Genomic DNA, 26,195 nt, shown 5'->3' with positions numbered 1-26,195 from the left:
GCTGCAATTCATGGGGGGAAGTCCGGACACACAACTGAATCGACTGAAACTGGAACTGATTGCCCGTGTAACAGTATACACATCACCCACTAACACACACCACAACCCCCACTAGACACACACACCACACCCCCACTATATACACACCCCCCACTATATACACACCCCCCCATATACACATACCCCCGCCACCGCTACACACACACATACCCCACTATATACACACACACACAGCCCACTATATACACACCACCACAAACACACCCCACTATATACTCACACCTGCCACCGCTACACACACACACCCCACAGCCCCACTATATACACACCACACACACAGCCCCACTATATACACACACACCGACACACCCACTATATACTCACACCCCGCCGCCGCTACACACCACACACCCCACTATATATACACACCCCGCCCCCCGCCACCACTACACACACACACCCCACTATATACACACACCCCACTATATGGGGGGAGTCGGACACAACTGATTGACTGAATTGAACTGATGCCGTGTACAGTATACACATCACCACTACACACACACCCCACTATATACACACCCCCCACTATATAAACACACCCCACTATATACACACCCCCCCCATATACACATACCCCCGCCACCGCTACACACACACATACCCCACTATATACACACAGCCCACTATATACACATACCCCACTATATACACACACACACCCCACTACACACACCCCCCACTATATACACACACCCCCAGCCCACTATACACACACACACCCCACTATATACACACACCCCGGCCACCGCTACACACACACAGCCCACTATATACACATACACACAGCCCACTATATACACACACACACCCCCCACTATATACTCACACCCGCCACCGCTACACACACACAGCCCACTATATACACACACACACAGCCCACTATATACACACACAAACACCCCACTATATACTCACACCTGCCACCGCTACACACACACAGCCCACTATATACACACACCCCACTATAGACACAGACCCCCGCCACCGCTACACACACACCCCACTATATACACACACCCCCGCCACCGCTACACACACACCACTATATACACACACCCCTGCTACCGCTACAGACACACACCACTATATATACACACCCCCGCCACCACTACACACACACACCCCACTATATACACACACCCCACTACAGACACAGACCCCCGCCACCACTACACACACACACCCCACTATATACACACACCCCCAACCCCGCTACACACACACACTATATACACATACCCCCGCCACCACTACACACACACACCCCACTATATACACACACCCCCACCCCCGCTACACACACACACTCTATACACATACCCCCGCCACCACTATACACCACTGCCACTACAATACATACATCCCACCAACACCACACACACCACTGACCCTGCACACACCCCCACCACCACACACCCCCCCACCACCACTGAACAGACTCTCCAGAGAAGACCAGGAGCAGCAGCACATCTCAACTCACTTTACAAGGCTCCAAAAGACATACAAGACAGGACGCCTTCCAGGCGCCTCAATGAGGCTGACTCCCTTCACAGGCAGATGCCAAGTTCTCAACCAGACTGGAGCAAACCAGGCCAGTCACGCGTACAGAGGCTGTCTGCAGAAAGACCTGCACAAGGACGCTCACAACAGCTCGGCTCAGAGCAGTCCAAGTCTGGAGATGACAGAAACGCATGCCGACGATGAGCAGGCCCACACAGCTGCAGCCTGTCTCTACAGCTCACGCAGTGAGAACGAGGCGCACAACGCTCGGAGCGTTACACCAGGCCAAGCGGCACACGCGGCGCCCTGGAGACAGCAGAGCCTCGCGGACAGAGGCCGCGCCAGGGGCTGCGGGGGGAGGGCCACCACCCAGCGGGCAGGGCGCCATGTGGGGGCTCTGTGTCTTAACCGTGGTGACAGCGTGTACACAACTGCACCAATCTCTCTAAACCCAGGGAACTGCACATACACTTCAAACGGGTGAATTTTACTAGATGTCAATTACATCTCACTGGGGAAAAGCAACGTTCAGCAGTCTTAAGCAGCTTGAACACAGAAGCCCACCACACAACAGCAGCAGCAGGTTTAAACCCACAGGCACTGGCTGACGTGACGCCTCGGGGGCCCCCAGGACCACTTTCTGATGAGGAGAGAAGTCTCATCTGCGGATGCATCGTCCAGGCAAAATGAGAGTCAGGAAACGACACTCTCATCCTGGAAAGACTGATGGGCCATGCCAGGCCTTTCCACTTGCCTCCAAACCAGGACGGACAGAGCAACTATTCCCCCAAAGCAGTCAGGCCGCTGCAGAGGAGTTGGACTGGAAACAGGAGCCGAAGACAGGAAAGCTCGGGGAGCAAAGAGAGTGCGTGAGCTGGGGGAGACTCAAGAACGCCCGCTGGAAGCGAACGGAGAGCAAGCAAGCATCAGGAACGCTAAACAGACCTCCATTACGCAGCGGAGGGCAAACCTCGACAGCACATTCGAAAGCAGAGACGTCACTTTGCGGACAAAGGTCCGTATGGCCAAAGCTATGTCTGCAGCAGTCACGTATGGATGTGAGAGTCAGAACATTAAGAAGGCTGAGCGCCAAGGCATTCATGCTTTTGAACTGTGGTGCTGGAGAAGTTGGACTTGGCCCTTGGACTGCAAGGAGATCAAACCAGTCAATCCTAAAGGAAATCAATCCTGAATATTCATTGGAAGGACTGATGCTGAAGCTGAAGCTCTAATACTTTGGCCACCTGATGCGAAGGGCTGACGTGTTAGAAAAGACTGGTGCTGGGGGAGGCTGAGGGCAAGAACAGACGGACTGACAGAGATGAGATGGCTGGACGGCATCACCGACTCGATGGACATGAGTTTGTGCAGCTCCGGGAGATGGTGATGGACAGGGAGGCCTGGTGTGCCGCCGTCCATGGGGTCGCAGAGAGTTGGACACGACTGACTGAACTACTACAAAACTGAAAAAAGACCAAACACTCTAAGTGGACAAGAAAGGAAGCGAGAGTGAAACAAGGTGGTGAAAGCACAAAGCTCTGCAGGTGAAGAAGCTCAGACCGCCCGTGCCAGCCTTTTAGTCTCTCATCCTGTATCTGCCCGTTTCTTCACGCGCTCATCCACTCGTTTTGGTGCCCAAGATGTCTGAGGGCAGAGCTGGTGATGGACAGGGAGGCCTGGCGCACTGCAGTCCCTGGGACACAGCTGAGGACTGAACTGACTAACCGAGCCCTGCTTCTGGCGAGAAAATACACAGAAAGAGCTGCCCTCTTGGAGCGCATATTCCAGTGAAGGAAAAAGACAAAGTGAGTACGTAAAATACACAGTACATTAGCAAGAGGTGCTGAGGAGAGCAGGGCAGGAAAGAGGGCTGCGCGGGAGCCACACCAGTGAGAAGCCCACTCCTGCTCTGACAGCGACGGGCTCTGAGCTGCAGCTGTTGCAGCTCTACGCCAGGAGCCGGAGTGCGAGCTGGCGCTGCCTCCCGGGAACCCTCAAACAGAAGCCACAGCTCAGCGGAAGGCAGGGAGGGGGTTTCCACCAGGCGGCAGCGGGCCTGAGAAGGGGCTCAAGTGGACAGCAGCCTCAGGGCAGGAAGCAGGAAGTGCTGGGGGCGCGGGGGGGCTGCCACGGCCGCATGCAGGGGCAGGAGCACAGAGACCACAGCTCAGAAACAGTCAGCAGGCGGGGATCAAAGGGACAGACAGCCGAGAGCGCGGGGCCTCGCACGGCTGCAAGGCAACTCCCTCCAGATCCCAAAGGCCAGGTCTAAAAGCCCTTTCAGGACCCCATGGTGGTCCAGCGTCTAAGGCTCTGCCGGCCAGCGCAGGGGACACGGGTTTAATCCCTGGTCTGGGAAGGTCCCACATGCCACGGGGCGACTAAGCCTGACGAGCACCACCGCTCCAGAGCCCGCGCGCCCGCCAGCGTGTGCTCTGCGACGGGAAGAACCGCAGGGGAAGCCCGCAGCCCGCAGCCCCCTGCGCTCCACGCCGGACGGGGCCCAAGGGCAGCCGCCAAGACCCGGCACAGCCATGAATTGCTTCAGGAAGAAAAACCAAAGGCCTTTCGGAACCAGGGCCCACGAAGACGCTGTCTGGGCTGAAGATGCTGATGCTCTCAAGAAGGCTCCACTGAGCTGAGGCTTGAAAAGGGAGGGGCAGAGTGGGGCGGGGGGCCTGGCCTAAGAACGCATCTGGGAGAGAAGCTCAGGCCAGTCACCAGCAGCGGGATCGCCTAGGGCTGAGCGCACACACAGCCGCCTAGGTTTCAACAGACTGTACCGCCAAAGAAGTCCTGCGACCGGCTGTGAAACGCTGAGACCCGCCCTGGGGGCCGCCGAGCTCGCGGACGGGCCGGCCTGCGGGCAGCGCAGGAGGCGCCGGGCCGGGCGCAGCCCTGCGGGCACTCACCGCCGGCTGCTCGGGGCCGCCGTGGCGCTCGCCCTTCTCCACGGTCCGCCGGCAGTCGGGGCACACCCAGAGCGGCAGGTGCAGCGCGCTGCTGCCCTTGGGCGCCACGGACAGGGCCAGCTTGCTCGCGGTCTTCACGCCACTCTCTAAGAACGGAGAGTCTTTCCGCTCACTTCTGCACAGAAGACAGTAATCCCCAGCAGGGTAGGGTGGTGTTCTATGATTCATGCCAAAATTAAAAGGAGTCTGGAACAGAAAAAAGAAAAACAGTGTTTTCAAAACATGAGCCACAAAGCCAGGGCCATTCAAACCTTACAGCTCTCACACTTCAATGCACACGTGTCCACACTGAGAAACACCAAACCGGGAATCTGTTGAATGAAACTGTGCTGAGCGTTCTAGAAACTCATAATACATACCTCAAACAAAAGAGCGATACCATAAAGAACATCTGAGGAGGAGGCAGAAATCTGTCTTCACCCCTTCACCTAGCCTTCTGTGCTCCCCCCACATGCTAGGAAGCGTTAGCCTCAATTCAGACTGAGAAAGCACTCGGGCATTTTCCTTTTTCTTCCAACCACCAACAAAGTCCAGGGAATTTCAAAATTCAGGAGCCTGGTGGTTAGCAGGAGCCTGGTGGTTAGGGCCCCTTGCTTTCACTGATGAGGGCTTGGGCTGAGGACCAAAGATTCCACAGGCTGCTCAGTCCAGCCACGAGCAGCAACAGAGGTCGAAGCCCCGGTTCTAGAGGGGTCTGCACTCAGGGCTCAAGGCTGGGGCGGCAATCTGGCTTGAGTGCACCTACAGAGCCAAGCCACCTCTGAGGCGGGCTGTCCAAGTTCAAGTCAAGATAAACATCTAGGAGCCTGACAGCAGCCACACATGAAAACATCCAAGACCGGCCTCCCTCCAAGCGTGTCCGCAGTTACGAATTCAGCTCCAGCCTCACTATCCACCTCCGCTTTTCAAACAGGTCCTAAGCTGGAGGGTGAGGGTAGGCAGGAGGGAGAGGAAAGATCGTGACTCCCGATCCTCTCTAGTGCCAACCTCGCTATCAGAAACATGAAGTCAGCCATAAAAACACACAGACAGGCGCCCAGGCTTAAACCAGGCCTGAAGTCACCAGGTGAGCAAGCAGCAGCCAAGGGTTAATCCAGATCGGCAGGAGCCCAGAGGCATCACGTGCCGCTTAGCGGAGCCACCCTGCAAATCCCAGAGAGTGGCTGAGAGAGGCGCAGCTGGCCACAGGCGAGCAGGGAGGCCAGGCACAGCCTTCCCGACGCAGCCTCACCGGCCAAGGTTCCTGAGCAGAGTGCAAGGACAGCGGCCTCTGGCGCCAGGTGGAGAGCCCGCGCTGTGCGCCCGGCAGGCGAGCCCGCAGACCAGGACCCTGCCGGGGCCGTTCTGGCCAGAGCATTGCCCACACGCTCCCCCGCTCTGCCCGGCTGGCAGCCCGGCTCTGCCCCCGGCCCCGGCGCTGCCCCTGCCGTCCTCACCGGGGTGCGCACCGCCGCTGGCTGGCCTGACCCTGCACTGACAGAACTCCCGCCACCACGGCCAGAGCGCCCCCAAAGGCTGTCAGCAAGGCCTGGAGGGGCCAGGGGCCGGTGCGCAGACAAGGGGGCGGACGGGGCAGACGAGAGCATGAGTAACTGCAAGGGTGAGACAGCACCGCTAAGACACGGAAGTGTAACATCTGTTCTTACCTGCCTACGAAGACCAGCCCTCAAACCTGCTTACACCCAGCACACCCACAGGTGCACCCTGGGTTTCACCAACCCAGCTTAGCAGCCCCCTGCATGTCTGAGGGCGTTCACCTCAACGGCTGAGCATGTTCAGCTGCCCCCCGCGAGCAGCTACCCTTCTCTGTCCCAACGGGTCGGAAGCCCATTGCTGGCGGAACAGCCCCAGGCCTCAGACCTCTGCAGGGTGCCTTTCTAGCCAGAGCAGGAGACGCTGGGCCCAAGGTGACAAAGGTCCCCAGCAGAACCAGAATGTTAAGAGACAGAAGTGAATTGAGAGCACCCAGCTCAGGGTCCATCCCCACAGGGCTTCCTGGGAACCCACCGTGAGCAAGACACTGGCCCAGGCACGGAGACACACGGTGAGTAAGCCAAGATCCCTGCCGGGAGTGAGCGCAATACTCCTCAAATGCAAGGACAAGGCAAAACATCTGCGCTCTCAAGTCGGAACGTCAGACAGCAGCGACTGAGCAGAGAGAGCAAGAAAAACGTCTGCGGTTGAGGACGATGGCCTTCGTCACTGCAGCCATCGAGGGCCTCCTTCAGGAGATGTCTCGAGTGGGGGGGCTGGGCCAGAAGCCTTGGGGTGCGGACAGAGCAGAAGGGGGCAGGGAGCCGCGGGGCCTGGCCTCGCTCACGTCTGGACATGGAGACAGAACGTGCGAGGAGGAGAGATGAGAGAAGGGAAGGCACGAAGAGGCTGGGGCGAAACTGCTGCGCAGGCGGGGCCCCCGGGAAGGGGGTCAGACGTCGGGGGCAGTAGAGAGGCTGGGCTGCGCGTGGAGCCGCCTCAGCGGGGGCGGCTCGGGCACAGGGCCTGACGCAGACCGTGCATGGGCCAGACGCCCGGGTCCCGCTGGCCTGAGCGACGTCGGACCAGCAGACACAGAACCCCGCCAGCCTGCTGCGCGCGGCGCTTCTCTGCCGGGGTGCAGACACGGAGTTGCCAGGGGTGCAGAGCGGACGAGGACAGCATGGCCTTAATGAGAGTAGAGCTAAGTGAGACCCGGGGGCGGAGCAGCCGCGGGAAGAGCTGGCAGAGGGGCGCTGGCGTGGGCGGCGGCTGTGGACACGGGTCCTTCCGGCACAGGGCGCAGGCTGGAGGGGAGGCTCGAGGCTGGAGGGGAGGCTCAGGGCTGGGGCTGCTCAGCCAGCCTGGAGGCCCTGTGAGGAGGCAGCTCATGCGAGGAGTGCGTGACCCGGGTCTCTCCATACAGAGAAACCCTGGCGTGAGAACAACGAACTCTGGGGTGGTCATCAAACGTGAGGGGAGCACAGGGGAGCAGAGCTGTCAGACTTTGGGGGCTCATCTACCTGGGCACGGGGCCCCTGGCAGCGGAGGACGGGCTGCAGAGGTGAAGAGCATTACCCACCCAGACAACGTGGAGCTAGACACCCTGGAGAGCGGGCTCAATCCCTTGGGGACACGGTCTGTAAAGCCAGACAAGGAGACGGCGGAGCACAAACGCGTCCCGAACGGAGTTCAAACCCTCCGACGCCCGGAGACTCGGCTCAGCATGGCAGCCGGTCTGGCCCTGTCTCCCCGCCTCGTCCTCCCGCCCCGCCCCAGGCCACCGCGCAGAGCTCCCCCTCCACAGATTCACGGGCCAGCTCCTGGAGTCGCCTGCAACGAACGGCACCCTGCAGCATCTCCTCTGTTGTCGGGCCTCTCACAGTGTCGTCACTTGGAGATGACTCCTTGTGTGGCTCATGAGACTGCTCCTTCAACTCCAGAGCAGTGTCCCTTGGAGATAAGCCACAACTCCCTTGCCATTCTGCTGTCTGGACACAGGCAGCCTGTCTCCCGGTTCCAGCTTCGCAAACAGCAGTTGCTGTGAACACTCATGTATGAATCGTGCTGGGAACACACGGTTTAGCTTCTCTTGCGTAAACACCAAGGAGCAGAATAGCTGGGGCGTCGAACTTCTAAGAAGCTGCCGGGACTCCCCAGCGGTCAGGACGCTGTGCTCCCACTGCGGGGGGCACAGGAGCCCTGGTCAGAGAACCAAGATCCCACATGCCAAGCGGCCTGACCGGAAACAAAACCCAAATTGCCAAACCTCCCCTAAAGAGCACTGATGAGGAGTTCCAGTTAAGCAACATCCTCATCAATGAGGTTTCAATTGTGACCACCACAGTGAATGCGTAGCTCTGGCTCAGTGTGGTTTTCTCAATAAAACATTAAATATCTTTTCACAGGCTTATTCAGTATCTATTCAAATTTTTGGCCTGCCTTAAGGTTAATCAGTTTTATTATTAAGACAGTCAGCTTTTGGCTTCATGGATTTTTCCCTATGAAAAAATTCTTTTTTTACTGCATTTTGCTTTTCTATTATCATTCCACTACTCTGAGCCTCTCTGGGTATACCTGGCTCATTGACTCCCTACTTTCTTAAGGTGGAAGCGCAGGACAGCGAGCCCTTTCCCCTGCAGATGGTTAGTGCTGTACATGCCCCTACTACGCACTGCTTTGGCTACATTTTACAAATTCTGATATGCTGTGTTTCATTCTCATTCAGTTCAAAATATGCAACCACAAAATTAAAACACGCTTGCTCCTTGGAAGAAAAGCTATGACAAACCTAGACAGCGTATTAAAAAGGAGAGACATTACTTTGTCAGTAAAGGTCCGTCTAGTCAAAGTTATGGTTTTTCCAGCAGTCATGTATGGATGTGAAAGCTGGACCATATATAAAGCTGAGAGCCAAAGAATCGATGCTTTTGAGCTGTGGTTACTAAAAACAACTCGTGAGAGTCCCTTGGACTGCAAGGAGATCAAACCAGTCAATCCTAAAGGAAATCAGATGCGAAGAACTGACTTATTGGAAAAGACCCTGATGCTGGGAAAGACTGACAGCGGGAGGTGAAGGGGACAACAGAGGATGAGATGGTTGGATGGCATCACACACTTGACGGACTTGAGTTTGAGCAAGCTCCTGGAGATAGTGAAGGACAGAGAGGCCTGGCGCGCTGCAGTCCAAGGGTCACGAAGAGCTGGACACGACTGAGTGACTGACAGTAATCCATTGCGGGAAATGAAGAACAGCTAGCTGTCAGAGAGCCTCCAACTCTCAGACTGCAGTCTGCATTGCCTTACAGACCTGCAGGCGCCTTAAAATCACGGTGACCAGGCATCTCGTAAAGGATGTTAACAGTCTTCATAGCAATAGCCAGAAATCACCAAAAGGGAGAGAAAATCACATAAATACAACAGAGACTCAGAAAGGCTCTTAGTAGGTCCCCAAATGGGTCAGTCACATTTGAAAACTGAGTGACCTGAAGTAATGCCAAAAGTAGCCATTCACATAGCTGGTGAGCCCAAGCCATCAAACAGGGCCCTGCTGCTGAGCAGAGAGGCAGCGCCAGCCCCTTCAGCTGCCCTCCCATCACCACCACCATGCCCTTGGCCACAGGGGGGCAGCTGTGTCACGGAGAACCACAGCGGAGGCAAGCCAGGGACCTACCCACCCAAGACTGACCCCCACAGACAGCGCCTGCTTTCCGCAGGACCCTTTACCTCCCGTAACAGAGATGATGACGCCAAGTCAGTCTCCAGGGTTGTCACTAAAATTGTTATGGTCGGAAAACTTCACAAGGAGGGGACAGGAGTTAGGGCCCGGGGCATAGGGACTGTGTGGGATGGTTAAGAGTGTTGGGGACAGGGAGGTGTGTTTGCCCAGGAAGTGGAGAGTGAGGGGAGTGGAGACGCAGACCCCCAGCTCGGGGCTGGCGGAGCAGAGGCCCGCGCAGGAAGCACAGAGGGCGCGCACGTGGGCAGCAGCGGCAGGTGGGCCGGGCTCAGGGGCCTGCACAGACTGCAGCGTCTGCTGCGGAGGTCCTGGCCAGGCACGCAGGGGCTGCCAAAGCCTTTGCTCCCCTCTGGTCTCTCAGCAAGGGAAACTGAAAACAATTATTAAAGACGAGAAGAAACCTGGTGCTGCGGAGAAGGAAGGAGGGGGTGTGTGTGACATGCTGCTGACGGGGCCTGACAGCGCCAGCCACCTCTGTGGAGAACCGCGTGGCAGGGCTTCCGCCACTGGCCTGCACGGCACCCTCAGGAGCGCTCCCCGCCCCCCCGGGCCTGCACGGCACCCTGGGGTGCACCCCCCCGCCCCGGGGCCTGCATGCCGCCCTCACACATCATCTCCATTAGGATACAAACATGCTATTACTCCTCCCAGGCTGGAGAGACAAAACACAACCCTCTTAAGCTCACTTTCAGCTCCGGGTACTAACTGCCACTCTCTTCGCCTCCCTCCTCAGCAATGCCTTCGGAGCTGCCCAGGCCAACTCTAAGAGGAATGTAACGAAGCTGCAAATATGGACCGTGTAATGAGTTAGAACCGAGAACAAGGCGCAAGCAAGGAGCTGGCCCACCCAGCAGGCCGGCCAAACCAGGCGCACCAGCAGCACGCGCGCGAGGCTGTGCAGCAGCAGGGGCTCAGCGCCGCTGGCGCGGATGCAGACGGCGCGGCCGCTCCGGAGCACAGTCCGGCGGCTTCTCACAGGACCAAACACCCTCCCGCCCTGCGACCAGGCAATCGTGCTCCTCAGAATTCACCCAAATGGAAACTTACATCCACACAGACATCTGCACACAGATGTTTCTAACAGTTTCACTCACAGTTGCCAGAACTTGGAAGCAACCAAAGCCTCCTTCAGAAGGTGAATGGGTAAGTAGACTGTGGTACCGCCAGACAACAGATTATCATTCAGTGCTAAAGAGAAATGACTTCTCAAGCCATGGAAAGACACGGAGGAACCTTCAGTTCAGTTCAGTTGCTCAGTCATGTCCGATTCTTTGTGACCCCATGGACTGCAGCAACCTTAAATGTATATTATTAAATAAAAGGAGCAATCTGAAAAGGCTATAACTGTGTGATCGCTGCATGGCATTCTGGGAAACTATGCAGACAGTGAAAGATTAGTGGCCGTCGGGGAGGGGGAGAGGGCAGGCACGGGCAGGACACGAAGGGTTTCTCAGTCGGTGTGATACTCAAGGGGCACACACGCCGTTCGCCGTCTCTCAGGGCCACAGGGTGCACAGCAGCCAGAGGGACCTGGACCAAATCCCGGACTCTGGGAAACGGCGTGGCACCTGAGCTCACTGGCTCAGACAGACCACGGTGGGGATGCTGACGCTGGGGGCTGGGCATGTGTGAGGATGCATGGGAATCTGCTGTACCTTCTCCTCAACTTTTCTGTGAAACTGAAGCGGCTCTAAGAAAAAAGTCTATTGAACACCTCCCCCACAAAAGACAGGTGAACTCTGCAAGATTTTATTTAACTCAATGTTGTTGTTCAGTCGCCAAGCCACGTGCGACTCTCTGCGACCTGCTGGACTGCAGCAAGCCAGGCTCCTCTGTCCTCCACGATCCTCAGAGTGTTCTCAGATTCACACCCGTTCAGGTGGCGGTGCTGTCTAACCATTTCACCCTCTGCCACCCTCTTCTCCTTTGCCCCTCAGTCTCTCCCAGCATTAGGGTCTTTTCCAACGAGTCATGGTACTGGGGAAGACTCGAGAGTCCCGTGGACTGCAAGGAGATCAAACCACACAATCCTAAAGGAAACTAACCCTGAAACGATGCTGAACTCCAATATTTTGGCCACTTGATGCAGAGGAATTGACTCACTGAACTCAATGTATGCACAGTGTTCTCACATCAAAGGGAACCAATGGAGAGTGAGATGCTTTACATCCTTTCTTCACACCAGGTCTTCAGTGTAAGGATGTGTCCACACATAAAGCACGTCAGGGGCTGGAGGGCCAGGTGGCCAGCACTGACTGGCGCACGCCATGGGCGCGAGGGCCCCACCGGCCCTGCGGGCCCACACTGCCGCCGTGAGCATGAGACGCAGGAGCCCACCTCCTCCTGCCCGACACTCTCCTCGCCTGGCCGCCTGCTGTGCTCACCCTCTTGGTTTTTTCTGAGAACCGACTCCAAACCCTGAGGCCGTGGACCAAACCTTGTCTAATTCAATGAGACTATGAGCCACGCATGCCGTGTGGGGCCACCCAAGACGGGCGGGTCATGGTGGAGAGTTCTGACAAAACGCAGTCCACGGGAGAAGGGAATGGCAAACCACTTTAGCGTTCTTGCCTTGAGAACCCCATGAACAGTATGAAAAGGCAAAAAGACAGGACACACTGAGAGAGGAACTCCCCAGGTCGGTAGGTGCCCAGTATGCTCCTGGAGATCAGTGGAGAAATAACTCCAGAAAGAATGAAGGGATGGAGCCAAAGCAAAAACAATGCCCAGCTGTGGATGTGACTGGTGATAGAAGCAAGGTCCGATGCTGTAAAGAGCAATATTGCATAAGAACCTGAAGCGTTAGGTCCATCGATCAGGGCAAATTGGAAGTGGTCAAACAGGAGATGGCAAGAGTGAACATCGGCATCTTAGGAATCAGCGGACTAAGATGGGCTGGAATGGGTGAATTTAACTCAGAGGACCATTATATCTACTACTACGGGCAGGAATCCCTCAGAAGAAGTGGAGTAGCCATCATGGTCAACAAGAGAGTCTGAAATGCAGTACTTGGATGCAACCTCAAAAACGACAGAATGATCTCTGTTTGTCTCCAAGGCAAACCATTCAATATCACAGTTATCCAAATCTATGCCCCAACCAGTAACGCTGAAGAGGCTGAAGTTCAATGATTCTATGAAGACCTACAAGACCTTAGAGAACTAACACCCCAAAAAGATGTCCTTTTCATCACAGGGGACTGGAATGAGAAAGTAGGAAGTCAAGAAACACCTGGAGTAACAGGCAAGTTTGGCCTTGGAGTACAAAAAGAAGCAGGGCAAAGGCTAACAGAGTTTTGCCAAGAGAACACACTTCTCATGGCAAACAGCCTCTTCCAACAACATGAGAGACAACTCCACACACGGACATCACCAGATGGTCAACACCGAAATTAGACTGATTTCATTCTTTGTAGCCAAAGATGGAGAAGCTCTATACAGTCAGCAAATACAAGACTGGGAGCTAACTGTGGCTCAAATCATGAACTCCTTATTACAAAATTCAAATTTAAATTGAAGAAAGTTGGGAAAAACATTGGGCCATTCAGGTATGAACTAAATTAAATTCCTTACAATTATACAGTGGAAGTGAGAAACAGACTCAAGGGACTGGACCTGTTAAATAGTTTCTGAAGAACCACAGACAGAGGATCCTGACATTGTACAGAAGGTGATGACCAAAACCATCCCCAAGAAAAAGAAATGCAAAAAAGCAAAATGGTTGCCTGAAGAGGCCTTATAAATCGAGAACAGAAGGCAAAGGAGAAAAGGACAGCTATGTCCATCCGAATGCAGCATTCCAGAGAAAAGAAAGGGGCGATGAGAAAGCCTCCCTCAGTGCAAAGCAGAGGGAACAACGGAGTGCGCAAGACCAGGCATCTCTTCAAGAAAATCAGAGATTCCAAGGGAACATTTCATCCAAGGTTCAAGAGACGAAATGCCGGACTGGATGAAGCACAAGCTGCAATCAGAATTGCCGGAAGAAGTATCAGTCACCTCAGATATGCAGATGACACCACCATTACGGCAGAAGGTGAAGAGGAGCTAAAGAGCCTTTTGATGAACATGGGAGAGGAGAGTGAAAAGGCTGGCTTAAAGCTCAACATTCAGAAAACGAAGTTCATGGCATCCGGTCCCATCACTTCACGGCAAACAGATGGGGAAACATTGGAAACAGTGACAGACTTTCCTTTCTGGGGCTCCAGAATCGCTGCACATGGACACTGCAGCCGTGAAATTAAAAGACGCTTGCTCCTTAGAAGGAAAGCTGTGCCAAACCTAGACGGCATGTTGAAAAGCAGAGACACTGCTTCGCCAACAGCGGTCCATCTGGTCAGAACAATGGTTTTCCAGTGGTCAAGTATGGATGTGAGGGGTGGACTATAAAGAAAGCTGAGCGCCGAAGAATTGATGCTTTTGAACTGTGGTGCTGCAGAAGACTCTTGAGAGTCCCTTGGACTGCAAGGAGATCCAACCAGTCCATCCTAAAGGGAATCTGTCCTGAGTATTCACTGGAAGGACGGATGCTGAAGCTGAAGCTCCAATACTTTGGCCACATGATGCAAAGAACTGACTCAATGGAAAAGACCCTGATGCTGGGAAAGACTGAAGGCAGGAGGAGAAGGGACAACAGAGGATGAGATGGTTGGATGGCGTCTCCGACTCAGTGGACGTGAGTTTGAGCGAGCTCCGGGAGCTGGAGATGGACAGGGAGGCCTGGTGTGCTGCAGTCCATGGGGCTGCAAAGGGCCAGGCATGACTGAGCGACTGCACGCAATTGACGAGTGCTGTCTGTGCTGTGCTGAGTCACTTCAGTCGTCTCTGACTCTTTGTGACCCAATGAGTAGCCCGCCAGGCTCCTCTGCCCATGGAATCCTCCAGGCAAGAACACTGGTGTGGGCTGCCATGCCCTCCTCCGGGGATCTTCCTGACCCAGGGGTCAAATCCTTGCCTTTCACATCTCCTGCACTGGCAAGCGGGTGCTTTACTACCGTCACCACCTGAGAAGCCCTCCATGGGTACTAATGAGGAGTAAAATGCCAAACACGGGGCATAGCAGGAAAGGGAGACACGAGGAATAATTACTTCACAAGCAGGAAAAAGAACAGCTCAAAATTCAAAGTTGACCTCAGTGAACAACAGCTTTATATGCCATGTTTATTTTAAACCCTGAAGTCGTTTCACACAGAAGTGTAAAACTTCTGTAAAACATAAACTGTTTTTTTTAAACACAAAGTTAAACAAAGATCTCTGTTTGTTTCCAAGTCAAACCATTCAATATCAAAGTAATGATGCCCCGACCAGTAATGCTGAAGAAGCTGAACTTGAACGGTTCTATGACGACCTACCAGACCTTCTAGAACTAATACCCCAAAAAGATGTCCTTTTCATTATAGGGGACTGGAATGCAAAAGTAGCAAGTCAAGAGACACCTGGAGTAACAGGCAAATTTGGCCTTGGAGCACAAGAAGAAGCAGGGCAAAGGCTAACAGAGTTTTGCCAAGAGGACCCAGTGGTCATGGCAAACAGCCTCTTCCAACAACACAAGAGACAGCTCCACATGGGGGCATCACCAGATTTTATATCTTTGCAGTCAAAGGTGGAGTAGCTCTATACAGTCAGCAAAAACAATACCAGGAGCTGACTATGGTTCAGATCATGAACTCCTTATTGCCAAATACAGACTGAAATTGAAGAAAGCAGGGAAAACCACTAGACCGTTCAGGTATGATCTAAATCAAATCCCTTGTGATTATACAGAGGAAGTGACAAATAGATTCAAGGTATCAGATCTGACAGAGTGCCTGAGAACTATGGACAGACGTTTGTGACATTGTACAGGAGACAGGGATCAAGACCACCCCCAAGAAAACAAATGCAAAAAGGCAAAATGGCTGTCTGGGGAGGCCGTACAAATAGCTGAGAAAAGAAGAGGAGCTAAAGGCAAGGGAGAAAAGGGAAGATATCCCCATCTGAATGCAGACTTCCAAAGAACAGCAATGAGAGGTAAGAAAGCCTTCCTCAGCGATCAATGCAAAGAAATTGAGAAAAACAACAGAATGGGAAAGACTAGAGATCTCTTCAAGAAAATCAGAGATACCAAGGGAATATTTCATGCAAAGATGGGCACAATAAAGAACAGAAACGGTATAGACCTAACAGAAGCAGAAGATATTAAAAAAAGAGGTGACAACAATTCACAGCAGAACTATACAAAAAAGATCTTCATGACACAGATAATCACGAGGGTGTGATTGCTCACCTCAAGCCAGACATCCTGGAATGCGAGTCAAGTGGTCCTTAGGAAGCATCACTACAAACAAAGCTAGTGGAGGGGATGGAATTCCAGTTGAGCTGTTTCAAATCCTGAAAGATGATGCTGTGAAAGTGCTGCACTCAATATGCCAGCACATTTGGAAAACTCAGCAGTGGCCACAGGACTGGAAAAGGTCAGCTTTCATTCCAATCCCAAAGAAAGGCAATGCCAAAGAATGCTCAAACTACCACACAATTGCACTCACCTCACACGCTAGCAAAGTGATGCTCAAAATTCTCGAAGCCAGGCTTCAACAGTATGTGAACCGTGAACTTTCAGATGTTCAAGCTGGATTTAGAAAAGGCAGAGGAACAAGAGATAAGATAGCCAACATCCGATAGTTCACTGAAAGAGCAAGAGAGTTCCAGGAAAAACACCTACTTCTGCTTTACTGACGACACCAAAGCCTTTGACTGTGTGGATTATGATAAACTGCGGAAAATTCTTAAAGAGATGGGAATACCAGACCACCTGATCTGCCTTCTGAGAATTCTATATGCAGGTCAAGAAGCAACAGTTAGAACTGGACATGGAACAACAGACTGATTCCAAATAGGAAAAGGAGTACATCAAGGCTGTATATTGTCACCCTGCTTATTTAACTTATATGCAGAGTACATCTTGAGAAACGCTGGGCTGGAAGAAGCACAAGCTGGAATCAAGATTGCCAGGAGAAATATCAATAACTTCAGATATGCAGATGACACCACCCTTATGGCAGAAAGCAAAGAGGAACTAAATAAAGAGCCTCTTGATGAAAGTGAAAGAGGAGAGTATAAAAGCTGGCTTAAAGCTCAACATTCAGAAAACAAACATCACGGCATCCGGTCCCATCACTTCATGGGAAATAGATGGGGAAACAGTGGAAACAGTGTCAGGCTTTATTTTGGGGGCTCCAAAATCACTGCAGATGGCGACTGCAGCCATGAAATTAAAAAGACGCTTGCTGCTTGGAAGAAAAGCTATGACCAACCTAGACAGCATATTAAAAAGCAGAGATATTACTTTGCTGACAAAGGTCCACCTAGTCAAAGCTATAGTTTTTCCAGTAGTCATGTATGGGTGTGACAGTTGGGGTATAAAGAAAGCTGAGCGCCAAAGAATTGATGCTTTTGAACTGTGGTGTTGGAGAAGATTCTTGAGAGTCCCTTGGACTGCAAGGAGATCCAACCAGTCCATTCTAAAGGAGATCAGTCCTGAATATTCACTGGAAGGACTGATGCTGAAGCTGAAGCTCCAATGCTTTGGCCACCTGATGTGAAGAGCTGACTCACTGGAAAAGACTGACGCTGGGAAAGATTGAAGGCAGGAGGAGAAGGGGACAACAGAGGATGAGATGGTTGGATGGCATCACTGACGCGACGGACGTGAGTGAGTAGGCTCTGGGAGTTGGTGATGGACAGGGAAGCCTGGCGTGCTGCAGTCCATGGGGTTGCAAAGAGTCCGACAGGACTGAGCGACTGACCGGAACTGGGACACAGATGCGCAGGCCGATTCGCTAAACACGCACGGCGGCTCCCAGTCACGCCACACCGCTGCACTGTCAGTGGGCCGTCGTCCTCGTTTCATTGAAGAGGAGGCTGCGGCGTGGACTGTGCGGACTTGTGCAAGTTTGTATCAGAGCAAGGATTCATGCCCAGGCCAGCTGGCTCCAGACCCCTGGAGGGTGTGCTGGGGTCACTTCCTGGGCGAGAAGGCCTCTTGGATGAAGGCCTGTCCCAGAGAGGCCAAGTCTAAAAGGGCACCAGACACTCGCAGATTAGAGAATATCAGCGAAGCCAAAAGCTACTTCTTTGAAAAGACTCATAAAATTGACAAATACTAGTAAGACTCATTAAGGGAGAAAGTACAACACACCAACGTCAAAAATGAAAAAGACCTCATTACAGATCAAGCAATCACTTAAAATAATAAGGATATTAGCAACATCTTTAGGTCAAACTTTAGATGAGAGTTTGATGAAGTGCTCAAACAGTTTCTAGAAAATACAACTTTTCAAAATAGACAAATAGAAACTGGAGCAATACTATAAGTATTAAATAAACTCAAACTTGTGTAACTCTAAGCCAAGATGGTTTATTCTAAAAATTTAATAAGAAAAACACATCCGATTTTAGGCAAACTATTGCAGATAACAGAAAAGAGTACACACTAAAAATTAACCATAATCGGTACACCAAAACGTGACAGAGAGAAAAGAAAACCCAAGTTACTCTCACTCGTGAAACCAGATGAAAAAGCCCTAACTGCACTTATGAGCAAACCCCATCCAGTAGCACAGAGAGCAGGACATTCCCACGACCAAACGGGACTACCAGGGAAGCAGGGCTGGCCTCACACCGAGCCGATTTTCTAACTGCTCCATCGCACTGAAGAGAAAGCGAGAAGCACCATGTGATTGAGACAGACGCCGTGTGTGTGCACACGCATTTCGCCACTCAGTCGTGTCTGGCTCTTTGCGACCCCACTGACCGCAGCCCCCAGGCTCCTCTGTCCGTGGCACTTTTCAAGCAAGAATACTGGAGTGGGTGCCACTTCCTCCTCCAAGGGTGCTTCCCGACCCAGGCACTGAACCCACGTCTGTGTCTCCTGCGCCGCAGGCAGACTCTTTACCCACTGAGCCATCGGGGAAGGTCAAAAAGATGCAAGAAAAGCTTTTAATGCTATTGAATATCCACTCCTTAGTAAAAAGCACCCGTGGTATATGAAGAACACAGGGTGACTGACGCTGATACAGGCCATCTTGAAAAAAGAGCCCTACTATCACTAAACATAAAGATGGAACAGTGGAAGTTTCCTCCTCAGATCAGGGATGCGATGACGGTACTGAGCACCAGCATTCCCACTCAGCAGAGATCCCAGCCAGCACAGGGCGAGCGATTAGAAAAGGGGAGAGAAGTGCCAATATTTGTAGATGATTGATCGTACACACACAGAATCCAAAAGGATGTAGAGATAAATAAGGAGAATTAAGTTTATAAAGGTTGATTTTTTTAAAGTTTCAGATACCACTGAATGATAACCTCTGAAAAGAGAACTCAAGCACGGCCCTCAGGGCTGCGGACGTGCTGGTCGTGGCAGGCGGGCGCCGCGGAGCTGCGAGGGAGCGCAGTCCGCTGCAGGCGTGCCAGGGCCAGGAGTGCGGCCGGCGGGCGGAGACCCGCACACAGCAGGACTGAGCGACATGAATACCGTGAAGAGAACGCAGCCAGGCTTCCCCGCAGAAGACGCACACACACAGGGGGGAGGCGGGCTGAGAACAGCCTCCAAGTGTTGCACTGGAACTGAAGAGTCAGTGCGAACTCCTGGCTTCAGCAGACCCACACGTTTACTCGTGAATACCACTGTCCGTTAAACCAGGCTCCTTGGACAGACGGCTGATTTCAGGACTGTGGAAGAGAAAACTCAAGGTGAGAATGAATGAATGTTATAGTAAAGTAAGGAAGTACTCAAAAGATGAAAGGATTCAGCAGCCAACTGGAAGGGTTCCCACTGCTCAATTGGATATACTGCAGAAAACAGAAAACCACACCGAAACCCAAAGAGGAAACCGTAAGTCCATGATCACACAAGGAGTCCACAACAAGGAAGAAAAGAAAGTTCCAGCTTGCTGCAGAGGCCACCACACACAGCAGGGACGGAGGCATGAGAAGACCGCCGTTTCGCTGCCACTGGATTGATGGGTCCAACCAAGATATGCTGGATGCTAGATTAAGAGGGAGAAAGCTTGGTGAGAATCAGGGTATTTATGATGATGAAGTATTTCTCTACGAAAGACGTATTCAGTTCAGTTCAGTTCAGTTCAGTTCAGTCGCTCAGTTGTGTCCAACTCGTTTCAACCCCATGAATCGCAGCACGCCAGGCCTCCCTATTCATCACCATCTCCCGGAGTTCACTCAGACTCACGTCCATCGAGTCCGTGATGCCATCCAGCCATCTCATCCTCGGTCGTCCCCTTCTCCTCCTGCCCCCAATCCCTCCCAGCATCAGAGTCTTTTCCAATGAGTCAACTCTTCGCATGAGGTGGCCAAAGTACTGGAGTTTCAGCTTCAGCATCATTCCTTCCACTGGTTTTAGAAAAGGCAGAGGAACCAGAGATCAAATTGCCAACATCCGCTGGATCATGGAAAAAGCAAGAGAGTTCCAGAAAAACATCTATTTCTGCTTTATTGACTATGCCAAAGCCTTTGACTGTGTGGATCACAATAAACTGTGGAAAATTCTGAAAGAGATGGCAATACCAGACCACCTGACCTGCCTCTTGAGAAATCTGTATGCGGGTCAGGAAGCAACAGTTAGAACTGGACATGGAACAACAGACTGGCTCCAAATAGGAAAAGGAGTATGTCAAGACTGTATATTGTCACCCTGCTTATTTAACTTCTATGCAGAGTACATCATGAGAAACGCTGGAGTGGAAGAAACACAAGCTGGAATCAAGATTGCCGGGAGAAATATCAATAACCTCAGATATGCAGATGACACCACCCTTATGGCAGAAAGTGAAGAGGAGCTAAAAAGCCTCTTGATGAAAGTGAAAGAGGAGAGCGAAAAAGTTGGCTTAGAGCTCAACATTCAGAAAACGAAGATCATGGCATCCGGTCCCATCACTTCATGGGAAATAGTTGGGGAAACAGTGTCAGACTTTATTTTTTTGGACTCCAAAATCACTGCAGATGGTGACTGCAGCCATGAAATTAAAAGATGCTTACTCCTTGGAAGAAAAGTTATGAGCAACGTAGACAGCATAGTCAAAAGCAGAGACATTACTTTGCCGATTAAGGTCTGTCTAGTCAAGGCTCTGGTTTTTCCTGTGGTCATGTATGGATGTGAGAGTTGGACTGTGAAGAAGGCTGAGCGCCGAAGAATTGATGCTTTTGAACTGTGGTGTTGGAGAAGACTCTGGAGAGTCCCTTGGACAGCAAGGAGATCCAACCAGTCCATTCTGAAGGAGATCAATCCTGGGATTTCTTTGGAAGGAATGATGCTAACACAAAATACTATTAACTTTACAGTGAAGACGCTAGTCAGACACCACCTTAACAACGTGTAGAGTTACCAACACCCGTCATAGAACAAACCAATGTCACAAACTCCTAAGATGATGTGCTGCAAAGAATACAACATGATCTGTGGGAGATTCCTGTCAAAATGCAAAATTTTAGTCCAGTTTGGAGCTAGACAAACTGTAGCAACGTTCTAAACAAACCTTAAAAATACTGAGTAAAAGGAGCTATACACCAACTATATGTTGCAAACTTCCAAGTATATAAAGTTCAAAAAACAGAACTGAAGTGCTTAAGAATATATGTTTAGTGGTTGCCCATGAAAGGAAAGAAAGGGAACTGCAATCAAGACGCAGCCTTCGTGAGCTTTTGGAGCCCTTAAAATGTCCTATTTCTCTATCGGAATAGTGCTGATACCAGGGACCACACTAGGATGGTGTGCAAAGCTGAGCGCTTACTGTAAGCTTCCCAGGTGGTGCAGTGGTCAAGAATCAACGTGCTGAAGCAGGAGACGCAGGCTCGACCCCTGGGTCAGGGTCATCCCCTTGAAGCAAATGGCAACCACGTCAGTACTTTTACCGGGAAATCTCAAGGACAGAGAAAGCTCTGGCAAGCTACCGTCCATGGGGTCACAAGGGTCGGCTGCGGCACGGCAAACGAGGGCGCGGGCACAATGCACACAGTTACCGCGCGCCCACGGGATTCAACGAGGAGGAGCGCTGGAACACACGGCTGACAAAGGGACACGGTGACCCCGCGGGGAAAGGAGAGGCTTCTCGGTGGCACAGCTGGGTATCCATGCTGTGGGGGTGACCGCCAGCCTTGGGCTTCTCAGGCGGCTAGTGGTGAGGAGCCCGCCTGCCGACGCAGGAGGCGTGAGAGATGCGGGCTGGAGCCTGAGCCGGGAAGACCGCATGGCAAGCCGCTCCAGTGCTCTCCCCGGAGAATCCTGCGACAGAGGAGCCTGGCGGGCTACCGTCCATGGGGTCGCAGAGAGTCGGACACGACTGAAGTAACTGAGCAGGCACGCACGCGTGCACCTCCAACCGTACCACAGACCAGACATAAAACCTTGAAAAAAAAACCCCAACCTGAAATGGGTAACAGACCTACACATGAAAGCTAAAATTATGGCACTTTAACAAGACAACGAAGAAAATCTTTCCAACCTCAGAGGAGACAAAATATTAGATTTTCCTACCTAGCCAAGATTTCCACCTTGGGGTAGAGACATTTGGGAGGACCGCAAGAGCACTGACCACAGCTGGCAAGCTGCGCTTCAGGAAGCCTCAATCGCCGCTGACGCGGCTCCTCCCGGCTCCGGCTCCGGCTCCCGGGTGGAGGCGGCTGGCGGGAGCACTGCTCCCTCCCGCACGGTGAAGCCGACCAAAGGAACCCCGAGCCGTGACTTTTGGGGAGCCCATGAGGAAACCGGCCCCAGATCTGGCTGCCTGCGAGGGAAAGAGCGCACGCCCTCGCCTGAGGCCGACGTGCCCAGCACGGGCGAGAAGGGCTCGGGAGGACGGCCGACGCAGGGCAGGGCCGAGTGCCGGCGGGCAGGGTGACGGCTGGGGCCACGGAAGCTGGGGGACCCGCGCCCCTTTGCTGCATCCCTGGGAAACTCCCGGAGTGGTCTCTGGAAAGATCTGCAAGAGGCCTAAGAAGCACTGGGGGGCAGTGCAGAACTGGGGAGGGGGGCGGCGGCCGAGTCTGAGGCAAGCTCCACCCCGATCCTTCTTCACATCCACTATGGAGGAAAGGCCCGAAGGAAAAAGGCCTTCCCTGTCCACACTGCCCAGGGCAAGGCTCTGCTGAACACTCGCTGCAACAGGAGGAAGGAAAAGGGGGTTGGGGGAGCTGCTCCTGGAGAAGGGGCAAGACTACACAGGGAGCCCCCAACTACAGCCAAGGACGGGGCAGGAGAGCCGAGAGGACCACACTCCAAGACTCAAGGTCAACACGCACAGGAGACGAGGAGACAGCGCAACACCATACCCGCTCACGCCCAAGCCAGAGCGCTTTAAGTAGGGGGATCTCTGCGGCCCAGTCGTTAGGACTCTGCACCTCCACTGCTGAGGGTGTGGGTTCACTCCCTGGCTGGGGAGCTAAGATTCCACCAGCCACACGGCGTGGCCAAAAAAACAAAGCACCTTACGAAAAGCTTCAAGCAACAGCCAGAGTGGGATGCTGCTGGGAGAGGAGCAGCAAGGAGCAAGGGGTGCAGAGAGCCGGGTGAAGCAGGGCAGGGCAGGAAGGCGCGCGGCACAGAGGCACAGCTCCGGGAGCCACCTCTCGCCCTGCACACAAGCCACCGCAGCGGGAATCCGAAGGCTGCAGAGCTCTGGCAACAAGCATGGCAGCAACGAATTCTAAACAGAGCCCAGCTCCTAACAAAAGGAATTCAAACTACGGCAGTAAAAGTCTACCTGCGCCCGTTTCCAGGCATACAAACAACTGTCCTATACAACATGTGTGGTTCTGAAAAATAATTACACGGTAGACAAAGAGCATTAAAAAAAAAAAAAACTGAAACGCCACATTCCCAAAAGACAAAACCACCATCAAAACAAGACTCAAGAGGGACTTCCCCAGAGGTCCAGTGGTTAAGAGTCAATGTTCAAACTGCAGGAGGCGTGGGTTCAATCCCTGCTCAGGGCACTAAGGTCCTGTTTTTGCCACACAGCATGGCAAAACAACAGCAAGACTCAGATATGAAGCAGGTTTCGGGACGATCCAACAGGGAATTCAAAGCTGCTACGATTACTATATTAACAGCTATAAAAGAGAAGACAAACAGCATGGAAAATCAGATGAGCAATTTCAGCAGAAAAACAAAAACATTTCTCTCCAGTGAAGCTGAAGACAGGTCAACGGAAACCACACCAACTGAAACACAAAGAGAAAAATGAGTGGCAATGGGAGTCTGGACAGAAAATCCACTAAGTGAGACGATATAAAACAGCCTCACATACAAAACATTCTAACAAACCGGTAACCAGAGGAGGTGGACAAAGAGCAGAAGAGACGGTGGTTGAGAAACTTCCAAGATTAATGACAGACACCAAACCTCAAATCCAAGAAGTACAGAAAAACCATCAAACAGGATAAACAAACAAAAGAACAGGCGATGCAAAACACCTGGTGATATCGACTCCAAACTGCTGACAAGTGAAAAGCGAGTCTTAGAAGCAGCCAGGGATAACAGGCAAAACACTGCACATAGCGTAACAAAGATAAGGAGCAGAATTGGCCTCTTGTGAGAATCCACCCAAGCCAAAAACAGACAGAAAAATTTAAACCTGTTAACCAAAAATTCTATACCCAGCAAAGATACCGTGAAAGAAGTAATGGAGAAATAAAGACTTCCTCAGAAAGAAGCACTGAAGACGTGCATTGCCAGGAGACTTAACCTACAAGAAATGGTAAAGCATTCTGAGCAGAAAGAACACAGCTTAAGACGGAAACTCGGACCTTCTCAAAGAAATGGAGAGTCCTGAGAACGGAACACAAGCAAAGTAAAACAAAATCGGTTTCCCCTTTAAAACCTGCACTGAAGTGTGGCTGACGTTCAGAAGCAAAAGTAGCAATGTACTCTACTTACAGCATTTGTAGAAGTGGAACCAATGACGTCAGCAGAACAGAGAGGACCCGGGACACGCGGGGTGAGGCCCCCTCACCATCCACTCTGAGCAGCATCCGGAGGCAAACTCCGGACCGACGTGGAACGCACCGGTAAAAGCTAAGACAGCCACACTGCAAAAGTTCGGGGCAAAAGCCACTGCGGCTGTGCACTGCTGGACTTCGTGTCTGATATTGGAATATAGCCTTAAATAACCATTGTTATGTTATATGTAGCAGTAAGACTCTTGAGAGTCCCTTGGACTACAAGGAGATCCGACCAGTCCATCCTAAAGGAAATCAGTCTGGAGTGTTCACTGGAAGGACTGACGCTAAAGCTGAAGCTCCAATACTGTGGCCACCTGATGCGTAGAGCTGACTCATTTGAAAAGACCCTGATGCTGGGAAAGATCAAAGGCTGTAGGAGAAGGGGACGACACTGGATGAGATGGTTGGATGGCATCACTGACTTGATGGATATGAGTTTGAGTAAACTCTGGGAATTGGTGATGGACAGGGAGGCCTGGCGTGCCGGTCCATGGGGTCTCAAAGAGTCGGACACGACTGAGCGACTGAACTGACAGTATGTACCATTTTAGCACACGCGCTGCTGAGGCAAGCACTGTGACACGTCACTTCAGTGTGCATTTCTCGCTTTATGCTGTTTTGCTGATGACTTATTACTTGCTGTTTATTTTATATTTTAGACTAGGGAAATGATGACTAGACAAAAAACAAATTCGAGTGATTTTCTTACACAAGTTCAAAATGGGTTGTAAAGCAGCAGAGACAACTCACAATATCAACAGCGCATTTGGCCCAGGAACTGCTTATGAACAGACAGTGCACTGGTGGTTCAAGAAATTTTGCAAAGGACACAGGAGCCTTAAAGATGAGGGGCTCAAGGGCTGGCCATCAGAGGCTGACTATGATCAACTGAGAGGATCAGTGAAGCTGATCCAATTACAAATATACAAGAAGCTGCAAAGAAAGCAACCTCAACCATTCTACAGTCATTCAGCATTTGAGCCAAACTAGAAAGCTGAAAAGGCTGGATAAGTGGGTGCTTCACGAGCTGACGGAAAAAAAGAATCATCATTTTGAAATGCTCAGTTCAGTTCAGTCACTCAGTCATGTCTGACTCTTTGCAAACCCATGGACTGCAGCACACCAGGCCTCCCTGTCCATCATCAACTCCTAGAGTCCACCCAAACCCACGTCCATCAAGTCAGTGATGCCATCCAAACATCTCATCCTCTGTCGTCCCCTTCTCCTCCTGCCTCCAATCCCTCCCAGAATCAGGGTCTTTTCCAACGAGTCAGCTCTTCTCATTAGGTGGCTACCGTATTGGAGCTTCAGCTTCAGCCTCAGTCCTTCCAGTGACATGTAAACTCCTCTTACTCTATCCTCTATCCAAGGGGTTCTCCAGGCAAGAATACTAGAATGGATTGCCATTTTCCTCTGCAAGGGATTTTCCCAACCCAGGAATCAAACTGGAGTCTCTTGTAC

General features: G+C 52.1%; 1 protein-coding gene across 2 annotated transcripts in view; it reads right to left on the bottom strand.

The window, feature by feature from the left end:
* The window catches only part of FAM193A (family with sequence similarity 193 member A), a 151,223-nt gene that overhangs the window by 80,545 nt on the left and 44,483 nt on the right, over nucleotides 1–26,195 (bottom strand). For both annotated transcript variants that reach the window (XM_018049834.1, XM_018049835.1), the window contains exon 2: nucleotides 4,476–4,721. In XM_018049834.1, coding sequence (XP_017905323.1) covers nucleotides 4,476–4,703 — 228 coding nt within the window. In that variant the 5' untranslated portion in view covers nucleotides 4,704–4,721. The remainder of the gene's footprint in view (nucleotides 1–4,475; nucleotides 4,722–26,195) is intronic.

This window comes from Capra hircus, chromosome 6, assembly GCF_001704415.2.
Source record: "Capra hircus breed San Clemente chromosome 6, ASM170441v1, whole genome shotgun sequence".
Lineage (NCBI taxonomy): Eukaryota > Metazoa > Chordata > Mammalia > Artiodactyla > Bovidae > Capra > Capra hircus.
This window is presented reverse-complemented; position numbering and strand designations above follow the sequence as displayed.